The sequence below is a fragment of the Notamacropus eugenii genome, chromosome 4 (genome assembly GCF_028372415.1).
Source record: "Notamacropus eugenii isolate mMacEug1 chromosome 4, mMacEug1.pri_v2, whole genome shotgun sequence".
NCBI lineage: Eukaryota > Metazoa > Chordata > Mammalia > Diprotodontia > Macropodidae > Notamacropus > Notamacropus eugenii.
In genome coordinates, this window is record NC_092875.1 from 275385457 (window position 1) to 275403230 (window position 17774).

Here is a 17774-nt window from a genome sequence, read left to right on the forward strand (position 1 = left end):
CTGAAAATAGAAGAATGAAAAGATAATGGCAAAGGGTGCCAAAATAAGATTTTGCCAACTTCCTCCTTTTGTCCCAAATCAGGCATGAATTTCATTACTTCTGTAATCCAGGAAAATTGTATTTTGTACTTTCATATATTTTAAGCTCTTTTAATGTGATACAACTTTTCTGCTTATTGAAAGGGAAGAAGAGGAGGAAAATGGTTTTCCTTATTAAAGAAAAAATATTGTCCCAAATAAAGTAACAAAAAAACATTTTCCATACATTGGGAAACAACGCATACTGCTTTTTGAAGACAAATAGAAAACCTTTTAAAATGATTAATACGCTACATAAGCACTTGCAAAAGAAATCAGCCATACAAGTAAGCCTCACTCAACTGTGCCAAACATATTATAGAAATAACATGTTTAATAGCTAGTCAATGTTAATTTTTGTACACACCCAAATACCTCACAAAGCCCTAACTATTAAAATCAAACAGCAAATTATGTTTTGAAAGCTTTTTCTGCTAGACAGGAAAAATCTTCGACTACAAATAAAAATATCTAATTCAGTTTCCTCCCCTCCTTCAGGTATCCTTCCAATTCCCACAAAATGTGGACACAGAGTTAAGACACTTTTTTATCCTAAAAACATATTTCCCAATACTCTAAAGGAAAAATAAACAAAAAAAAAAAACCTAACAAAAATTAGCAGCTTTGACCATTTCAAAATAATTTATTTTAAATTATCTTATGAGAAGATATGAAAAACTTTATTTTAAGGCTCATAATTAACTACGCAATACTGAGAGAAAAGCACAATGCCAACCTAAAACTCAAGATACCAAGTACAGAATTCACTGTCACATAAGTGAAGTCATATATTATTACCAATTAATGCCTGTTCTCTGCTGAATGGACTTGGTGGTCACGGAGAAGTGAAAAAGAGAAATTTTTTAACAAGGTCAAGGGAAGACCTTGTTCTCATTGAACTGGAATTTTCAAACCTAAAGTCATGCTGTCACATGTAGTCAGTACAGGCTATCAGCGGCATTTCTCCTCCCAACACATTTAGTCTTAGTACAGAGGATCAAACTAGCAAATATGGGACTCACCAACTTTGCTGGTACAAATCAATTGTTTGCCAGTATATACTTACTGATGAATATCAGCTAAAAATGTGCTGGTTAAGACTATGTCTCACATATATTTGTATCCCTCTCAACACTCAATAGCAGTCTGCACAAAGTAGACCCTTAATAAGAACTGACTGAATTAAAACAAATGCCATTTACATTTACACTGCTAAAGGATTCCAGTTGAGTTAGCAATGATCCACCTCCCTTGCCATTTTTACAATGCCAGTAAGTGGTCCTTTTTAACCACAACGCTAACCAAATAGCTAAGAATTCCGAAACTCTCAACACTGTATACGGAATTCCTAGCTGACTGTATAAATAACAAATATACTAACCATTAGAATGGCCAAAAAATTATGCACCACTCAACAAGGGCCATGGGTATAGAAAGAACCTATTTCAAAAGAATGAGCCAAGGGGAATCTTTGCTCATGACCACATACTCCCACTTAGCCCAGGCCTGCCATCTTGCCAGCTTTACCATCAGCATTGAGAACTAGGTAAAAGTGAGTGGATGGAGGTGCGATCTTTCATTACTAAGGGGAGTCCAGCTTTCTCCTGACCGTAGAATTCTCAGAGGTATTCACATCTCATGCATGCCATTTTTAGGCAGGCTAGGACATTCTCTTAGTACTCTGGTAGACATACCCTAGGTGTTTGTGTAGCACATTACTCATCTTCCTTGAGGAAGGGCATAGAAATGGTGTCCTTAACATGACCTGCATCCCAAGAAATAAGCCTCCTTCATCAGATTATGAAGTCTAGGAGGCTGTGCCTCCACAGTAAAGTTAAATGCTATTACTCACGGTACAGAAACATTAAGTCATGTTATTGAAAATCATAAAAAATGAAGCTTAAAAGGTTAAATTTAGTTCAACCTCTCTCTCAATAGAATCCCTTCTTTGCCATTGTTCCACAGGATAACGGAACACAAAAGATAGAAACAAGAATAGCATTGGTTGGTGTCCTTGAAGTGTCCAGGTATGTAATGTCCAAGTATGTGTTCACTAGTATCACCCAGAGAGAAAGTGGACATCGATGAAAGCTCAGAGACATGACATAATTACAGCCAAAACAAAACAGGACACAAGGCAAATGTTTCATCCTTCCTGTTTGAATTAGATTCTGAAGTGTAATCAGAAGAAAACTCTCATCAGAATGAACTCTAAGCCTCAGTGTTTTATCCTGCAGTAGATTTACGTGATGCCCCCAAAACCACTTGTAGTCTGGGGAAAAATTCTTGAACAGACAGTGACAGCAGCAATAACTCCTTCTGGATGAACTTACTATGAAGATCTGATCTCTTAAGTGCAAACTAAATAAAACTTTTTTTTAAAAAATCTGTTAATTTTTGGTTTTTTTTTGGGGGGGAGGCCAGTTCAATTCTAGTACTACCAAACATTAATTTTCAATTACCAACAAATCATTTATATTTTTGCAATTCATCTTTCTGTCCCTAATTCCCCCAAGTAGTCTTTTCATTAAAAATAGATCATGAAACGGTGTAGCGAAATCCCTAAGGCCAATTTTGAAACTCCAGAATAAAACTTACAAGTAGCAGAATCAATAATTAGGACTGGAAAAGGGGTTGGGGGAGCACCCAGTGAGTCATGCATCTTTCACAGGGAAAGTGAAAATCAACGGCAAGACATTAAAGCTATGTCGAGAAGCACAATTTTCTTTTAAAGTACACAGCAATAACAGTTACCATGATTTACAAATCATCAAAAATTCAGTATTTTCTACCAGCTGGATGACCAACTTTTAAAAGTTCTGGAAAAAACAAAATCAAACTGTAATTTTTAATCAGTCAAAAATGTTCTTCTGTCACAGACAAATAGAGTTATTTATTTCTTGCATATGTGTTTGGCTCCTTGTGCTTTCCATCCAAATGGAATTGGGGAGAAATCCTTGATGGGACCTCATTTTCAGCAAGGTATATTATAAAGTAATGCCAAATGAGCTTTCAAAATTAATCCTTCGTTCCGCCTGACTCTTTATGAAAAGTACTTTCAGTTTAATGATGCTGTTGTGACAAGTCACTCAAATACAGTCTGTTCAGGAGTAGATTTCAACCCACAATATATCTACATATATGCACCTTGAGTATGACAACTGTATGAAAACAGTCTCCAAAATAAAGATGATGAGTGAGATAAAAAGCGACCCATCTTCCTCAATCTTGCATCTTAAAAGGAAGGGAGTAGGGAGTGGGGAGAGTCCCTGTTACTTTCCATCATCTCAAGAAGACTAGATGGCCTTGATCATGCATAGTCTTCCACAGATTGTCTGTAGCCCAGGGTCCTTCACACTGACCCTTCTCAGCTCTGGGAAGAAGAAGTGTATCCTTGCAGACCTTTTGCTCATTTGTGGGATGTCTTCTCAAGTTCTGGGAGCTTTTTGACCAGCGCCTGATGGTTCATGTTGATACTGGCCAGGAGTCCCCCTTCATTGCCATCGGAGCCAGTGTAACTTATTTCTTCACCACTCAAGGTGGTCATATGGCCCCCAAGAGCTTTGAGGAGGGCATTGCCAGCACAAATATCCCATTTTTTAATATATGTCACATGGATATAGATATCAGCTTCTTCTTGGTTCTCATCAGGCACATCCAAAAGGGATAAAACTTTGTAACCTAAAAAATAAAGCATATAGGGTTTAGGTTACTGTTTATTATAAGCTGCTTGTATTTTTAAAGTGTGTATTCAACTACGAATTATCAGGAACACTAGTAGTATGTGTTATTAATATTAATTATTAATACCACTTTAAATATTGATAATTATGATTATGTTTAGGGTCTGAATTATGACTAGACTCCTATAGTTCTGATTTAAATTTTTCTTGCAGTTATTTTCAACGGAAGGGTAGGTTCATATAGACATAAGCACTAAGCAAATTACAACCACTTTTTTCACTCAAAACCTTGGAAAATTTTACTTAAAAGCTAAAGTTTAAAAGCTGTTTTTTGTTTAACTTCATCATGAACCATCTACTTCTCCTAGTCCATAATCCTAGCTTTTTACTTCTATTATTCCTTACTGATGCTGGACCCCAAGTAGGGCTGATTGTTTCAACAACTCACGCATTAACTTCTAAGAATCCACAACTTTTCTATCTTTCCTTTTCTGTCTTGCTAATGCCCAGTGTGGGATATTTACCTTCTCCGTTCCTGTAAGTCAGAAAAGCCTCTCAATTAGAGAGGCATGCTTTGTAACCAACCTCAGCTAGTTCCTCATTGTTGATGAGTAATTTTTTTATCACTAACTGATTCACTTTCCTATACTCCACATTGCCTATCCCAATCCTTCTCTTAGGCCCTCCATCAGAGAATCTGAGCTCTGCCACATGCTATGTCTGTAACTTTAGTGTGTACTGTATAACGTCTGTGCCTCAGTTTCCCTATCCTCAAAAAAGAGCAAAACTTCCCAAGACTGATGTGACTATTAAAAGAGATTCTGTAAAGTGCTTTGTAAATAAAAATCAGAGATTTAGAGCTATATGGGACACATAAGTAATACTCCTTTAAAAATTCCTAAGTAGGGCAGTGGAAAGAGTGCTGATTCTAGAGTCAGGAAGACTCATCTCCCTGAGCTCAAATCTGACCTCACACCCTTAATTAAATGTGTGACCCTGAACAAGTCACTTAACTGTTTGCCTCAGTTTCCTCATCTGAAAAATGAGCTGGAGAAGGAAATAGCAAACCATTATAATATCTCTGCTAAGAAAACCACAAATCAGGTTGGACATAACTAAAAAACAACTAAACAACAACCAAAAATTGAAAACTCCTATCTCATTTTGTAAATGAGAAAAACTGATAGGACAGAAGTGAAATTTTTAGCCCTGTGTTCTTACAGGTCATATTAAAGTCAATCAAAATTCAGGTCCTCTAATTTCCAATATCATTGTCTTTCAATAAATCAAGTTGAATCACTGATTAAGAGACGTTTCACTTTAGATTGTTAGCACTACACCAATATATCCAATGTCTAATCTCCAAAGCATTACTGTATATATTTAAGAATTCAAGTCTAACATAGAAAAACAAATATACCCAGGATTCAAGAATTAAGTTATACTTTCTTTCTCTATCTTATTCTGTATTCTCCTATCCTCACTTAAGGATATAGGAAAAAAAATTTTAAAGTACTGCTAAATCCCTACTAGAGTAAATAAAGAATTCCTAAAAGTGGTCACATGTATTTAACTTCACACTATTCAAAAACATAACTATTTATAATAAAATAACTGGTTCAAATCCAAAGGAAATATGAAGTGCAAATCTGAATAAGTTTCAATCACTTCAGGGGATTCATTATTTGCACTAATTGGGACCTTGCTGCACTGATGATCTTAAAAAGGAGAGAAGAACATTCACTTTTAACACTCTCCCCACTTCCCAGGTACAAACAAACAAACAAAAAAAGACTGTGTTGTCCTCCTGGCACAAGATTTGACTACATCTGCAATGTTTTTGCTTCATGAATACGACTACATATTAATATGTTAAAAAGTAACTTTCTTTAATGATTTCAAGTTATAGTCATAGAACATTCATTCAATTCAACCTCTTCATTTTATGGACAAAAATCAGCATTCCTTGGATAGTGTACTTCCCTTAAGGATACAGCAAAATTTTAAAAGGCAGATATAAATATTCTTGAACCAGCATCTATATGCAAGGTGCTATGAGGGTACAGAAAAAATTTAGATTAAGTTTTTAGCCCCAAGAAGTCCCAACCTAATTGGGGACACAAGATTTACACATAAACTCACTCTCATATTACAAACTGAAAAAGTGTAAGATTTTGGCTCAGTGAATGGTAAACCCTCCTTAATAATTAGAAATACTTCAAAGTGACAGAACGTAGCTTACTTCTTCTCACTACAAGTCTTCATGTCAAGGCTGGACGACCATTTCCAGGCTTCTTGAGAAGAGATTCTTGCTCAGATATGTGCTGGACTAAATAACCTGTAAGGATCCTTCTGACTGAGATAAATTCCTAAGTATGTGTAATCAAGTCATATCACAGCTAGGCCGGACACAGTAACATACCTGCACCACCTGCGGTTATGATAGTGGTCTGATTTCCAAATGTCTGTCGAGCCACTTGTTTAACTGTTCCTGAATGGGAGCGAGATACGATGATCGTTGGGGTCTTCTCATTGTAGGAAGTACGAGCTTTCACATTGGAACCACCATCTACCATTGCCCAAGCTATAAAGGAAATTTATCATCCATTAGCAACTTTGAAAGACGTCTGAGTCTTTGAAACTATACATTATTCTTCAGTTTCACATACATCTTTAAATAATTAAAAACCCATCCATTCCCAGAAAAGAATGCTCTGCAATGACATTTAATTAAAATAAGTAAAAAGAACTGTACATGACAAATTTGCAAAATTGCCATTTCTCTTTATTCCTGATTCATATTCCACTATTGCAGCTAAATTATGCTATAGTTTCAAAATGTATTTCTAAATTTTTATAATTTCTGAAAATGTTCTGTCCCACTCCCAAGGACTGTCAAACAGTAACTTTTAAAACACACATGTGAAACTGTTTTAACCCCAAAAGGTCATTCAAATCTTGTGTCTATACATCCAAACTTGAATTAATAGGTTGCTGGCCCGAGACAAGCTTGCCCTCTCTATCTCTACAACAGTATTTCCCCCTCCCAAAATTACAACTAAGTGCATTACTTAAATCCTTCTCTAACAGCCTAATCAAGTGACAACTACAGCTATGGAAAAAAGAAATCCATTTCCCATGGTATTCCTGGATGAAAAGGTGGCGATTATGCAGCAAATTCCCAAACTTAGAGACATTAAAAGAATTAAGTAGAAATATTCAAAGCATGAAGCAATTTAAAACAAAAACTTAACAGTAAACATTTGCGGGGGATGAGGGGGGAAACAGTAACAATAATAAAAACAAAACAAAAATCTCCAGATTCCTTTAGAAAATATGCTTCAGTTATAGCATGCTTTATTTACTAAGAAAAGAATTTACAATATAATTTCTCTAGAGGTCAGTATTGTGTAAGGGAAATGAAACATTTATCTATTTTGGTTTTAAATATTCTATACAGGAATATTTCAAATCATAAATCTGTTACCTTCATTTTATAAAAATTGCATATTTAGATAACCATATGTATAAATATGCTTTTTTAAATCAATTCTAAGTTACACAAGCAGAACTGTTCAGAAGTTTTAAAGGTACAGTATGACAACCACCCAGTGGCCACTTAAAAAAAATTAATGATGATATAATGATGATGATGAAAACAGCAGCTACAAAACATACTTTTAGCTGGGGGGAGGGGACAGCCAGATTGCTATGGACGTTGGAACCTCAACAGAACCCACCCGGCATAGAATTTGGTGTTATAAGGAATTGCCTTGCATCTGTATGTCTATTTAAGTACCTATACTTGTCCATGTTAGAGTTTCTATATTCTTTTGATAAATACTGAATTTTCAGACTCATTACAGCACTGTGATCTTTCATCCACTTTGGCCACCATGTTTTAACCAGGCTACAGAGATAAGATTCAGAGGGTGGCAAAAATGGGCCAGAAAACAGAACTCAGAAGCAAAAATTAAAAGCACCCAGTGCTGACTGGAGGAGAGAGAATTTGAAAGGGAGCTTTTAAAAACATACTAAGGCTTTCAGAGAAATGCTGAGCAGTTCAAACTTTGTGGTACAGCACACAAAGCCTAATAATAATGACAGTATTAATACTAACAACTAGGCTTTATGTAGTGCTTTAAAGACTTTCAAAGTACCTTCATCAACTGGTGAACCATGCCCTACATTCCCTTTGCACGCTATTTTTCTCACCTCACACTCTGTTCAGAGAGGTTATAAAAGTAGAACCAGTTCAAATGACCACAAATTCCTTACAGGTGGAATCTTAATTCGCTGAGATTTTACTGTAGTATATACAGTTATCTTAAAAGGGAAAAAAATAAATACTAATGCTTCATGAATAAATGAGTTAACGGATATGAAGGGGATCTGAACCAGAGGGAGAGGGCTTCAGTTAAAGTAAAACAGATTTCTACTTTGTACCTTCTTTGTTTGCTTTAAGAACACTACTTCTCAGGCCAATTAAGTGCTGAAACTGGAATATTTTGTAATTGAGGCCCTTGGAGATACTTAAGAAGAGATAGTTCCTTGATAAAGAGAGTTTAGAATTAGATATTCATTTGTTGGGTAAGGTGTACAGGTCCAGTGACTCATGGGGTAGCCTGACCTCGTGAGAGGAGTATAAGGAACTATGATCTCATCCTGGTTTTTGATTTGAAAAACCCTCTCCCTCTGCACCCAAACAACCCCCAAACTCTATCAGAGCAGCCACTCTATAACTCAGGGCCTGGGAAGGACACTGACAGGTTGGCCAAAGAGCTGGCACATATAAGGATACAAGTGCACTGGAGAAACAAACAAGGAGGCAACAAACACACACAAGACCCATGATAACTGATTCTATACATGAGGAGAAGGACTAGCTTCTAATCTTTGCACATCAATTGACCCTTTGTGATCACTTGGGACCTGCAAGGTCTTCTCTTCTTAGTATTTATAGTCATCTTTTATTTGTACTGCTGCTTATTCATATGTGATGGAAATGTTTTCAGTGTGTAATTAATATGGTTTTTTTTTTAATGCTTTAAGTATATTATCACTTGTTATCATTTATTTCATTTTGTAAAATTATTTTTAAAAGTATTTTCAGGGTCATTCTGAATTTTTATTATTCCTGTATTCTATAGTCTTAAAAACCTCACTTAACTCAGGGTTTGAAGTAGAAGAGCTCAAACATCTCATCCAACTCTAAATCTATATTCCTGTAATCAAGAATGTCACACGTGGGACATCCAATCAAGGAAGAACAAAAATCAAGAAATCAAGACTGAGTAGATATTTTATTACACTCTCATTTGTGTGTTTTGTCACTATTACTGAGGGAGATTAAATTGTTCCAGCATGATTTATGATAATGTTAATAACTCACATTTACATAGCACTTTTAAGGTTTGCAAAGCATTTTACAAATATCATCTCATCTGATCCTCAAAACAAAACCAGGAGATAGACGCCATTATGATACCCATTTTGTAGATGTGGAAACTGAGACAAGACAGATGCTGTCATTACCCTCCCAATTTACAGATGAGGAAACTGAGGCAGCAGAAGTTAAGTGCCTTCCTTGCTCTTGGTCGTATAGCTAGTAAATTATCTGAAGCCACACATGAACTCAGATCTTTCTGATTCAGAAATGGGGCTCTATCTACTACACTAAATTGCCTATGTGCTATGCTATACAAAGATAATATATAGTATTACATATATGTGTGAGTGTGTGTGTGTGTGTGCATATACACATATATATACACTATGATATATACAGGATTTATTATAGTATATACGTTATATAAAAATACATAGGATAACTATATAGTATTATATGCTACATAAATTAAACTATTATATACTATATGAATACTATATAAAAGACTATATAAAACTATTAAAGTCTGGTGCCTCTGCCTGGAGAAATTTACAGACCAAGTATCTAGACCTGCAGAAATCTATAGACCAAGACTCTTCCAGGGGGAGGAGGGGCTTTAAAATTAAAAGTATCTTCACAGTAAAACTAAGATATTTTAATTTCTAATGATGGCATGTGTCGATAGATATAATCCATATGAACAAAAGTTTTTTGTAGGAGGTGGATTTTTAATAATTTTTAAGAGTGTGAAGAGGAACCGAGACCAAAAAATTTGATAACCAATTATCTAAATTACTGTGCAGTTAGACAACTGGAGAAGTGGACAATGACCAACCCCCAAAGAGGGATCACAGAGGAATCCATGTCAGTTTGGAATGAGGTCCCCAATAGAACATGTGCTTGACCCTCTTCTGTTAAGCTCTTTTAGCACTAATCTGAATGAAGGCAAAGATGAAATATTTATCAAATATAAGAACAACACAAAAGTGGGAAGCACAGCTAATAATGAAGGACAGGACTAGGACCTGAAAAAATTCACAATCACAATACGTCAGAATGAGAAGGAACCTCAAAGGTCATTCTGATTCTTAGCGGTTTTTGTCTCAATCTGTGTTTTGTTTTGTTTCGCAAAAGGAACTTCAGGTGAGCAAACTCTGCTGAGAGCAAAGTATGTCAGCAACTATTGCCTGGGGTGCTGAGAGACTAAATGACTAGCTTGGGGTCAGGCCCAGAGCCAATAGGTGTCCAGGGTGGAATGGAAGATCTCCCCTCTGTCATTAGCAACGTGTTCAGTCGGCCCCTGCTAGAAGACAGGCAGTGCAGTGAACTTAGGAATCTCGTTCCAGCTCTAACTGCGAGCAAGGTTTTGCTTGCAGAGAGCCTCAACTGGCCTCACAACAACTTCAACCCATTGTTCCCAGTTCATTTGGCCCTATTATCTCTCCAATGTGACAATCCTTCATATAACTGAAGACAGCTATCATGTTCCCCTTAAGAGCTTTCTTTAGACTAAACGATCCGGGCAATGAAGAAACAGTCCATTCGACAAGCTTTTATTAAGTTCTTATTATATCCCAGATGCTATTTTGGCTCTGGGGAATAAAGACAAAAATGAAAGGATCTTCATCTTCAAAGAATTTATATTCTATTGGGGGAAAGGGAGATACAATATAGACATAAAAAATGTAGATATACAGTAAACAGAGTAATTTCTGGAGATAAGGTACTTGTAATTGGGAGGATCAGAACTGGTTTCCTATAGGAGGTAGTCTTATAGGATCAGCTCAAGACTCCAGGTGAGCTCTGAAGATGGTTAGGGATCCCCTAAGGCAACAATGAGGATTACATATCAGAATATGCTACATCTTTAGATAAGTTATTTTATGTACCTTTGTTCAACCTTCTACCCTCACAAGATTTTTAGGTGGAATATTTAAGAAATGAATGTGCCATGCAAACTGTATTATGCAACCACATCACTGGTAGGAGATAATGAATGAAATATATGCATTACTACCTAAAAGGAAGGTTGATATTCTGATGGAAGAATACACAGGTCAGCTGGATACTCCATAACATACAGAAACACCTTTATCTATCTATCTCTCCAGGATGACTAGATGACACAGCACACAGAGCACTGTACATGGAATCAAGAAGACTCGTGTTCCTGAGGTCAAATCAGTCCTAGACACTCACCACATGGGTGACCCTGACCAAGTCACTTAACCATATATGCTTTAGTTCCTCATCTATAAAATGAGCTAGAGGATGAAATAGTAAACACTCCAGTATCTTTGCCAAGAAAAGTCCAAATGAGGTCACAAAGATTCAGACAGGACTGAAATGAATGAACAATAACAAAATCTCTCTTTTTATATTTATCGAGAACTAGATAGAGATTAATGTAATATATACATGACAGGCAGCATGATGCAATAGGCTCCTAGTCAGGAAGTTTTAGATTCAGTTTTGACTCTGGCACGTATGATGGACTGTGTGAACCTAGGAAAGTAACAACCATTCCATGCCTCAGTACCTCAATAAAATTTTACAAAAATACCAGCACAATTAATTATTTAAATTGGTAAAATCTGCATTAGCCTTGACTAATTTACTTTACTAATCTTTACTAAGGATATTTTCCTTATTGGTAGCACCCTCTGTACTAATGAAATTACCTATCCAGTTAAAAATAAATAAGAGAAAATGGAAAAATAGATAATGCAGGGCATAATATAGTGAAATTTGGGGTGTATTATTCTGTTTACATATTATATCTAGCTCATTATCAACCACGGGCAATTTTAAATTATTTGTAATAAAGAGAGGCATAAAAACCATTAAAATGCAGTTCTCAGTTGGCTTTGAAATAGCAGGATATACATTCAGTCTAATACATATACGTCCTCAGGCACTCATACTCCTGCTCTTGGCCTCTCTTTCAGTAGCTATGGCCCAATCTGGAAAACAGTATCTTTCAAGCAGTAAATCAAGTTTGAAGCTCAATATTTAGTGAACATTTGGTGGCAGTATGGTGTGAACTTACTGCTACAAACATCAGCTTCACTGATAATATAAAAGAATGAAATGACGCATCAGGACAAAAGAATACCTGTATATGCAGAGAATGGCTTATGTATTACTCCCAGTACTGGTTTACCATTGACAGCTACACACACCATTGTAGTGACATATCTCCGAAGATCCTCTATATGGAATAGAAAAAAAAATCAGGGTTAAAGTCACAAAATATAAATCCAGAATCCAGATCAGCTTTTATAATGAAAGGTTCCTATTTGCTTTAAAAAAAAAAAGTGATTATGAAATGGTTCCATGGGGCAAGTCTGCCCTAAACAGATGCAGCCTTACCCCAGGATAAGCCCTTTACAAATATAAAGTAAACTCTATTTCATCAATCCACTTCTGTGGAAGATTATTTCTTACATAATGTCTATTTCCAATGTACTTTATCCAAATGAATATGTTCTTTTTTGCATTTCAACTATCCTGCCTTTCAAAGTGACTGGAAGGTCAAGCTTTTCAAATCTTCCACTGTGAATCTCCAAGGTCATGAATATATATGAAATAAATTCTGGATTCATAGGAAATGGAATGGAATGGAGTATTATGTTTAATTGAATTTCCTTGTAAAAAAAAAAAAATACAATTTGTTTTAGAATCTAAGATGAACCTAATCAGTATACTTCTGGTCCATGATATATTAACAACACCAGATCGATATATCAATAAATATAGCATTAAATTTGCACGTTAAATATAAGTTAATGCTTTTGATGGCTCAGAACACTGCAGCCATACAGTTAGAAAGGATTTTAGAGATTATCTCTAAGAGATCAAACCTTCCATTTTACAGATGAGGAGCCTGTGGTCAGAAGAAGGGATGTGATTTGCCTAAGGTCACTTGGGGAGCTGCAGGGCCAAGGTATCAGGGTCATCAACTCTGCATTCTAAATATCAAATCTTGCTGTCTTGGATATACTGGAGTTGTTAAAGTTCCATGAGATTAGACTGAATCTAATTTTTGGTCAATCCCTAATAATTTGTCTTCCTCAGATTTGCCTCTTTCCCCTGAAAATAGAATACAACCAAAAAATTCTCCTCATCAAGTGAAAGTGAATTTAGCTGGTATTTTGTACTTACGCTTATCCTACAAAGAAATAAAAATTACTTAGTAAATATTAATGAAAATTGGTAGAATGTGCCCCACAAAGAGAATATGGCTATTAAGAGGTATATTTTATTCAAAAAGGATTAATTTATTAAAATATTTATTAGTTATTAAATTAGTCAATAGTGCATTGGAAATCCTAGCAATAGAAATAAGAAAAAGAAACAGAAGGAATCAGAATATGGAATGAGGTAATAAAACTACCTCTTTTTTTACAGACAATATGATGATATACTTAGAAAGTCCCAAAAACCCAACTAAAAAGTTAAATGAAATAATAATTTTTGTAAAGTAGGAGAATATAAAGTAAATCCACACAAATTAGCATTTCTATATATCACAAACAAAAACTTTGCAAGAGATAGTAAAAGATACCCTATTTAAAATAACTAGATAATATAAAATACCTGGAAGTATGCCTGCCAAAATGAACCCAATATAAACAAAATTATGAAGGAAAAAAAAAAACCTTTTACACACATAAAATCAGATTTAAGCAACTGGAGAAATAATAATTGTTCATAGGTAGGCAGGGCCAATATAATAAAAATGTCAATTTTACCTAAACTAATTCATATATTCAATGCCATTCCAATTAAATTAACAAAAAAAATTTTACTGCATTAGAAAAAGATAATAATTTACTTGGAAGAACAAAAGTCAAGAATATCAAATGAAGTAATAAAAAAATGTGAAGGAAAGAGATGAGCAATACCAGATTTTATATCATAATGTTTTCTGATTTCAAATCCCAGGGCATCATTCCTGATTTTTTATTTTCCAAGTGAAATCAATCTATTTTTTAACCAATAATTCTTTTTTTTCTTTTTCTCCCTTTTTAATATTTAACACTTTCTTCCAATTACATGTAAATATAATTTTTAACATTTATTTTTTTAAATTTTGAGTTCCAAATTCTTTCCCTTCCCCCCCTCCCTTCTTGAGAAAGCAGGCAATTTTATATATATTATATACATGGATAACATTTCTATAGCACTTTTTACTCTTTGTGGGGGGAAAAAAATGGTTCTCCAAATAACCCTGTGAAGCAGATAATCCAAATGATATTATCTCTGCTCTTGGGACTGAGGTTGTAAAAACTTAAAAAGGTCAGAGGAATGTGCCTGTGGCCTAAGAACCAGGAATTGAACCCAGCTCTGTTTCTACATCCAGTGCTCTATTGCTGCCCATCTCATTGCCATGTGATACTTGTTAAATACATTCTGTTCTGTGGCCCTTTTAAAGCCTAAACAAGGCAGCTAGGTGGTACACTGGGTGGTGCAGTCCTGAAGTCGGAAAGACTCACTTTCCTGAGTTGAAATCTGACCCCAGACACTTACTAGCTGTGTGACCCTGGGTAAGTCACTTAACCCTCTTTGCCTCAATTTTCAATGAGTTGGAGAAGGAAATGGCACACTACTGCACTATCTTTGCCAAGAAAACCCCAAATGGGGACATGAAAAGTTGGATACAACTGAACAACTTAGGAATATGGTATCTTCAGACTGAGAAGGATAAAACAAATATAGTAAAAAGAGTAAGAAGAAAACCCATATAAGTAGGGCATGCTAGGAAAACACAGACCAGCCCACAAGGAATTCACAACCCACTAGATATGGATGAATTCTATCACAAGGCACAGAAAAACATCTGAATGTCTCACAAGGAACATTCAAATTCAAATTCCTTCACTAGAAGGAAAAACTTCTGAGCAATTAAGGCTGTCTAAAAACAGAATGAGCTGTTTTAAAAAAGTAGTGAGTTCCCTCCCTGTCATTCCAAGCCTCAAGCATGAACTAAAGGGTCACTTGTTTAGGATGTTTTGAAGGGAAATCCAGTTCTGATACAGGCTGGACTAGACAATCTAGGAAGTTCCTTCCAGCTTGGTGTGTTTATGAACCGAAGTCCTGGAAATATCTAAATCATTTTTATTAGAGAAAAGATTAACATTAGAGAATGGATTTGGACTATGAAAGGTTAGAGTATATAATCCTTTTATTAACTAAAAGGCTCCATGCTTGGGTCAGTTTATCTATAAATATAAACCTATTTAAAGATTAAGTGATTAAATCACCTCCGAAGCCAATGTATTGAAAAAGGAAATAGGGGTAGCTAAGTGGTGCAATGAATAGAACACCTGCACTTGGGAGGACCTGAATTCAAATCCAGCCTCAGACACTTACTAGCTATGTGATCCTAGGCAAGTCACTTAACTCTGCCTCCAAGAAGAAAGAAAAAGGAAATATTAGTGAGAAGATTCTAGCTAGATGCTAGCTAGATTCTAGTCTTGGCTCAGTCACTAACTAAATGTGTGAGCACAGGCAAATCCCTTAGCCAACCAGGATGGCCATTTCTTCATAAGGTGTCTATCCTAAGACCAATTCTATTCTTAAAACTGAATGATTCAAAATTTACTCATTCTTTCTGTTGTTCAGTTGTGTCTAACTCTTCATGACCCCATTCTGGGGTTTTCTTGGCAAAGATGATGGAGTGGCTTGCCATTCTCCAGCTCATTTTACAGATGAGGAAACTGAGACAAAGAGGGTTAAGTGACTTGCCCAAGGTCACACAGCTACTAAGTGAGTAAGGCTGCATTTGAACTCAGGTATTCCTGACCCCAGGTCCAGCACTCTATCCACTAAGCCATATGGTTTCCCCCAAATAAGTATCAGTAAGCTATCTCTTTGGATAGAAAATAACATCACTGCTTTGCTCAAGACATTTAAGTACAATACAACTTCACCAGAAAAAATAACGGCTGACTTTTTCTCCTAAAAAATACAGTGTTATTTTTAAAACCTGCAAGTATGAGACACTAGGATCACAAAATTTTTAAGGTGGAAAGAGCCCCAGAGTTAATCTATTCTAATTCCCTCATACTATACTGTATTCAGCAAATATTCTGTGAGTTTCATTGCAAAAAAAGTTTCCTCTTAGACTGACCCTAGATTACCAAACTGTACCTGTATATTCTTGTGTAGCATCAAGTGGATCAATCCAGACAGTAACACTTTCTGCTGGGACCTCTTTAGGTTTGGTTATTTCCCTCAAGATATCTTCAGGGATATTGTGATCCCACAAGATAACTTCCTGGTCAGCTGCATCCACATGTTCTTCAGTATTAATCTGGGGTAAAAAAAAAAAAAATACGTAAGAAGTACAATGAAAAACAAAATGGGGAGAAACATTTCAGGTATGTTAACTAGTGTTAAAGAAACTAGTATTAAGAAAATAATTATTTTATAAATTTGTGTGGGTTGTTTCATGGTTTTTTAAATGCTTCTAAACACATAAATACAACAATCTTATTAAATGGGACAGGTATAGGCATTATTTTAAATGAGTGGAAACTGTGGTTCAGAAATGTTACTCCATTTGCTAAAAGGGTCAAAGAGCTATTTAGAGTAGGGCATGTTTATTTGTCTTACTGCAAAATGGAAAGAGACCATCATATCAAAGGTAATTTGCACTTCACATCTGACTTTTTTCAAAGATAACCTACACAGAACATCAACATATCACCTAAGTAAAACAGAGGACAACCTCATGATTCACAAAGTTGGGATGCCAATTTAAGGCAAAGTTGTGTAAGATCTAACACTTTCTAACAAAAAAGAACTGATCAAAAGTGCGAGAATAACATTTCACCTTTGGCTCAAGGAGCAACCTTAACAGTTAGGAATGAAAAAACAAGAAAACCAAATCAGAAGGTAAACACATGAGAGGAATGGGGACTTGAGAAAGACATAAGCTACAGAATCTGGTAAAGAAATTATAATAAATGCCAGAAACATATCTTGATAAGAGAGGAAGGATGGCATAGTAGACAGAGTGCTGTTCTAGGAGTCACAACGCCTTAAGTTCAAAGCCCACTGCAATCTTCAGGGCAAGTCACTCAACGTTTCATGAATCTCAGTTTCCACATCTGCAAAACTGGGGTAATAATCCTTTTTTTCCCCTATATAATTCCTTCAACAGCAAGTTTCCTTATTACATTTAAAATGTGAATGAATTTATACAGATTAGATTTACATAAGACATTTCAAGGAATCATTTTGCTATGTAAAACAAGGCATACTTACTTTGTACCTCTCTGCACAGAAATAAAGGTAACGTTATAAAGTTAACTGAGTCATTTACTCTAGCAAAGCATTTCCATGCAAAATTAAAGACCTTCTCCACCCCCAGAAATGTGGTAGGCACGGGCATGAGTACCCTTCAGTAAAAGACCAGTATTCTGAATAAGACAGGCTTATTTGTTTTCTCCTCTCTAACAATGCTGCTTTATGGTTAGTCCAGAGACAGCTCCCAGCTTGTAGTTCTATGGCCAGATGTCATGCCCCTGTAGTACAGAAATCAGGGCAGAGATGGGGGACACACCAGGGACTAGTCACCACCAACCCCCATGGCACAAATGAGACAGAGGTCACTA

At 35.7% G+C, this 17774-nt stretch overlaps 1 protein-coding gene across 1 annotated transcript in view; it reads right to left on the reverse strand.

Annotated features, from left to right (window-relative positions):
• Nucleotides 1–701: 701 nt before the first annotated feature.
• Nucleotides 702–17774, reverse strand: part of BPNT2 (3'(2'), 5'-bisphosphate nucleotidase 2) — a 51026-nt gene continuing 33953 nt past the window's right edge. The window contains exons 2-5 of the mRNA XM_072604633.1: nucleotides 16306–16468; nucleotides 12266–12361; nucleotides 6184–6345; nucleotides 702–3759 (exon numbers count right to left, since the gene is read on the reverse strand). Of these exons, the coding sequence (XP_072460734.1) occupies nucleotides 3488–3759; nucleotides 6184–6345; nucleotides 12266–12361; nucleotides 16306–16468 (693 nt within the window). The 3' untranslated portion in view covers nucleotides 702–3487. The remainder of the gene's footprint in view (nucleotides 3760–6183; nucleotides 6346–12265; nucleotides 12362–16305; nucleotides 16469–17774) is intronic.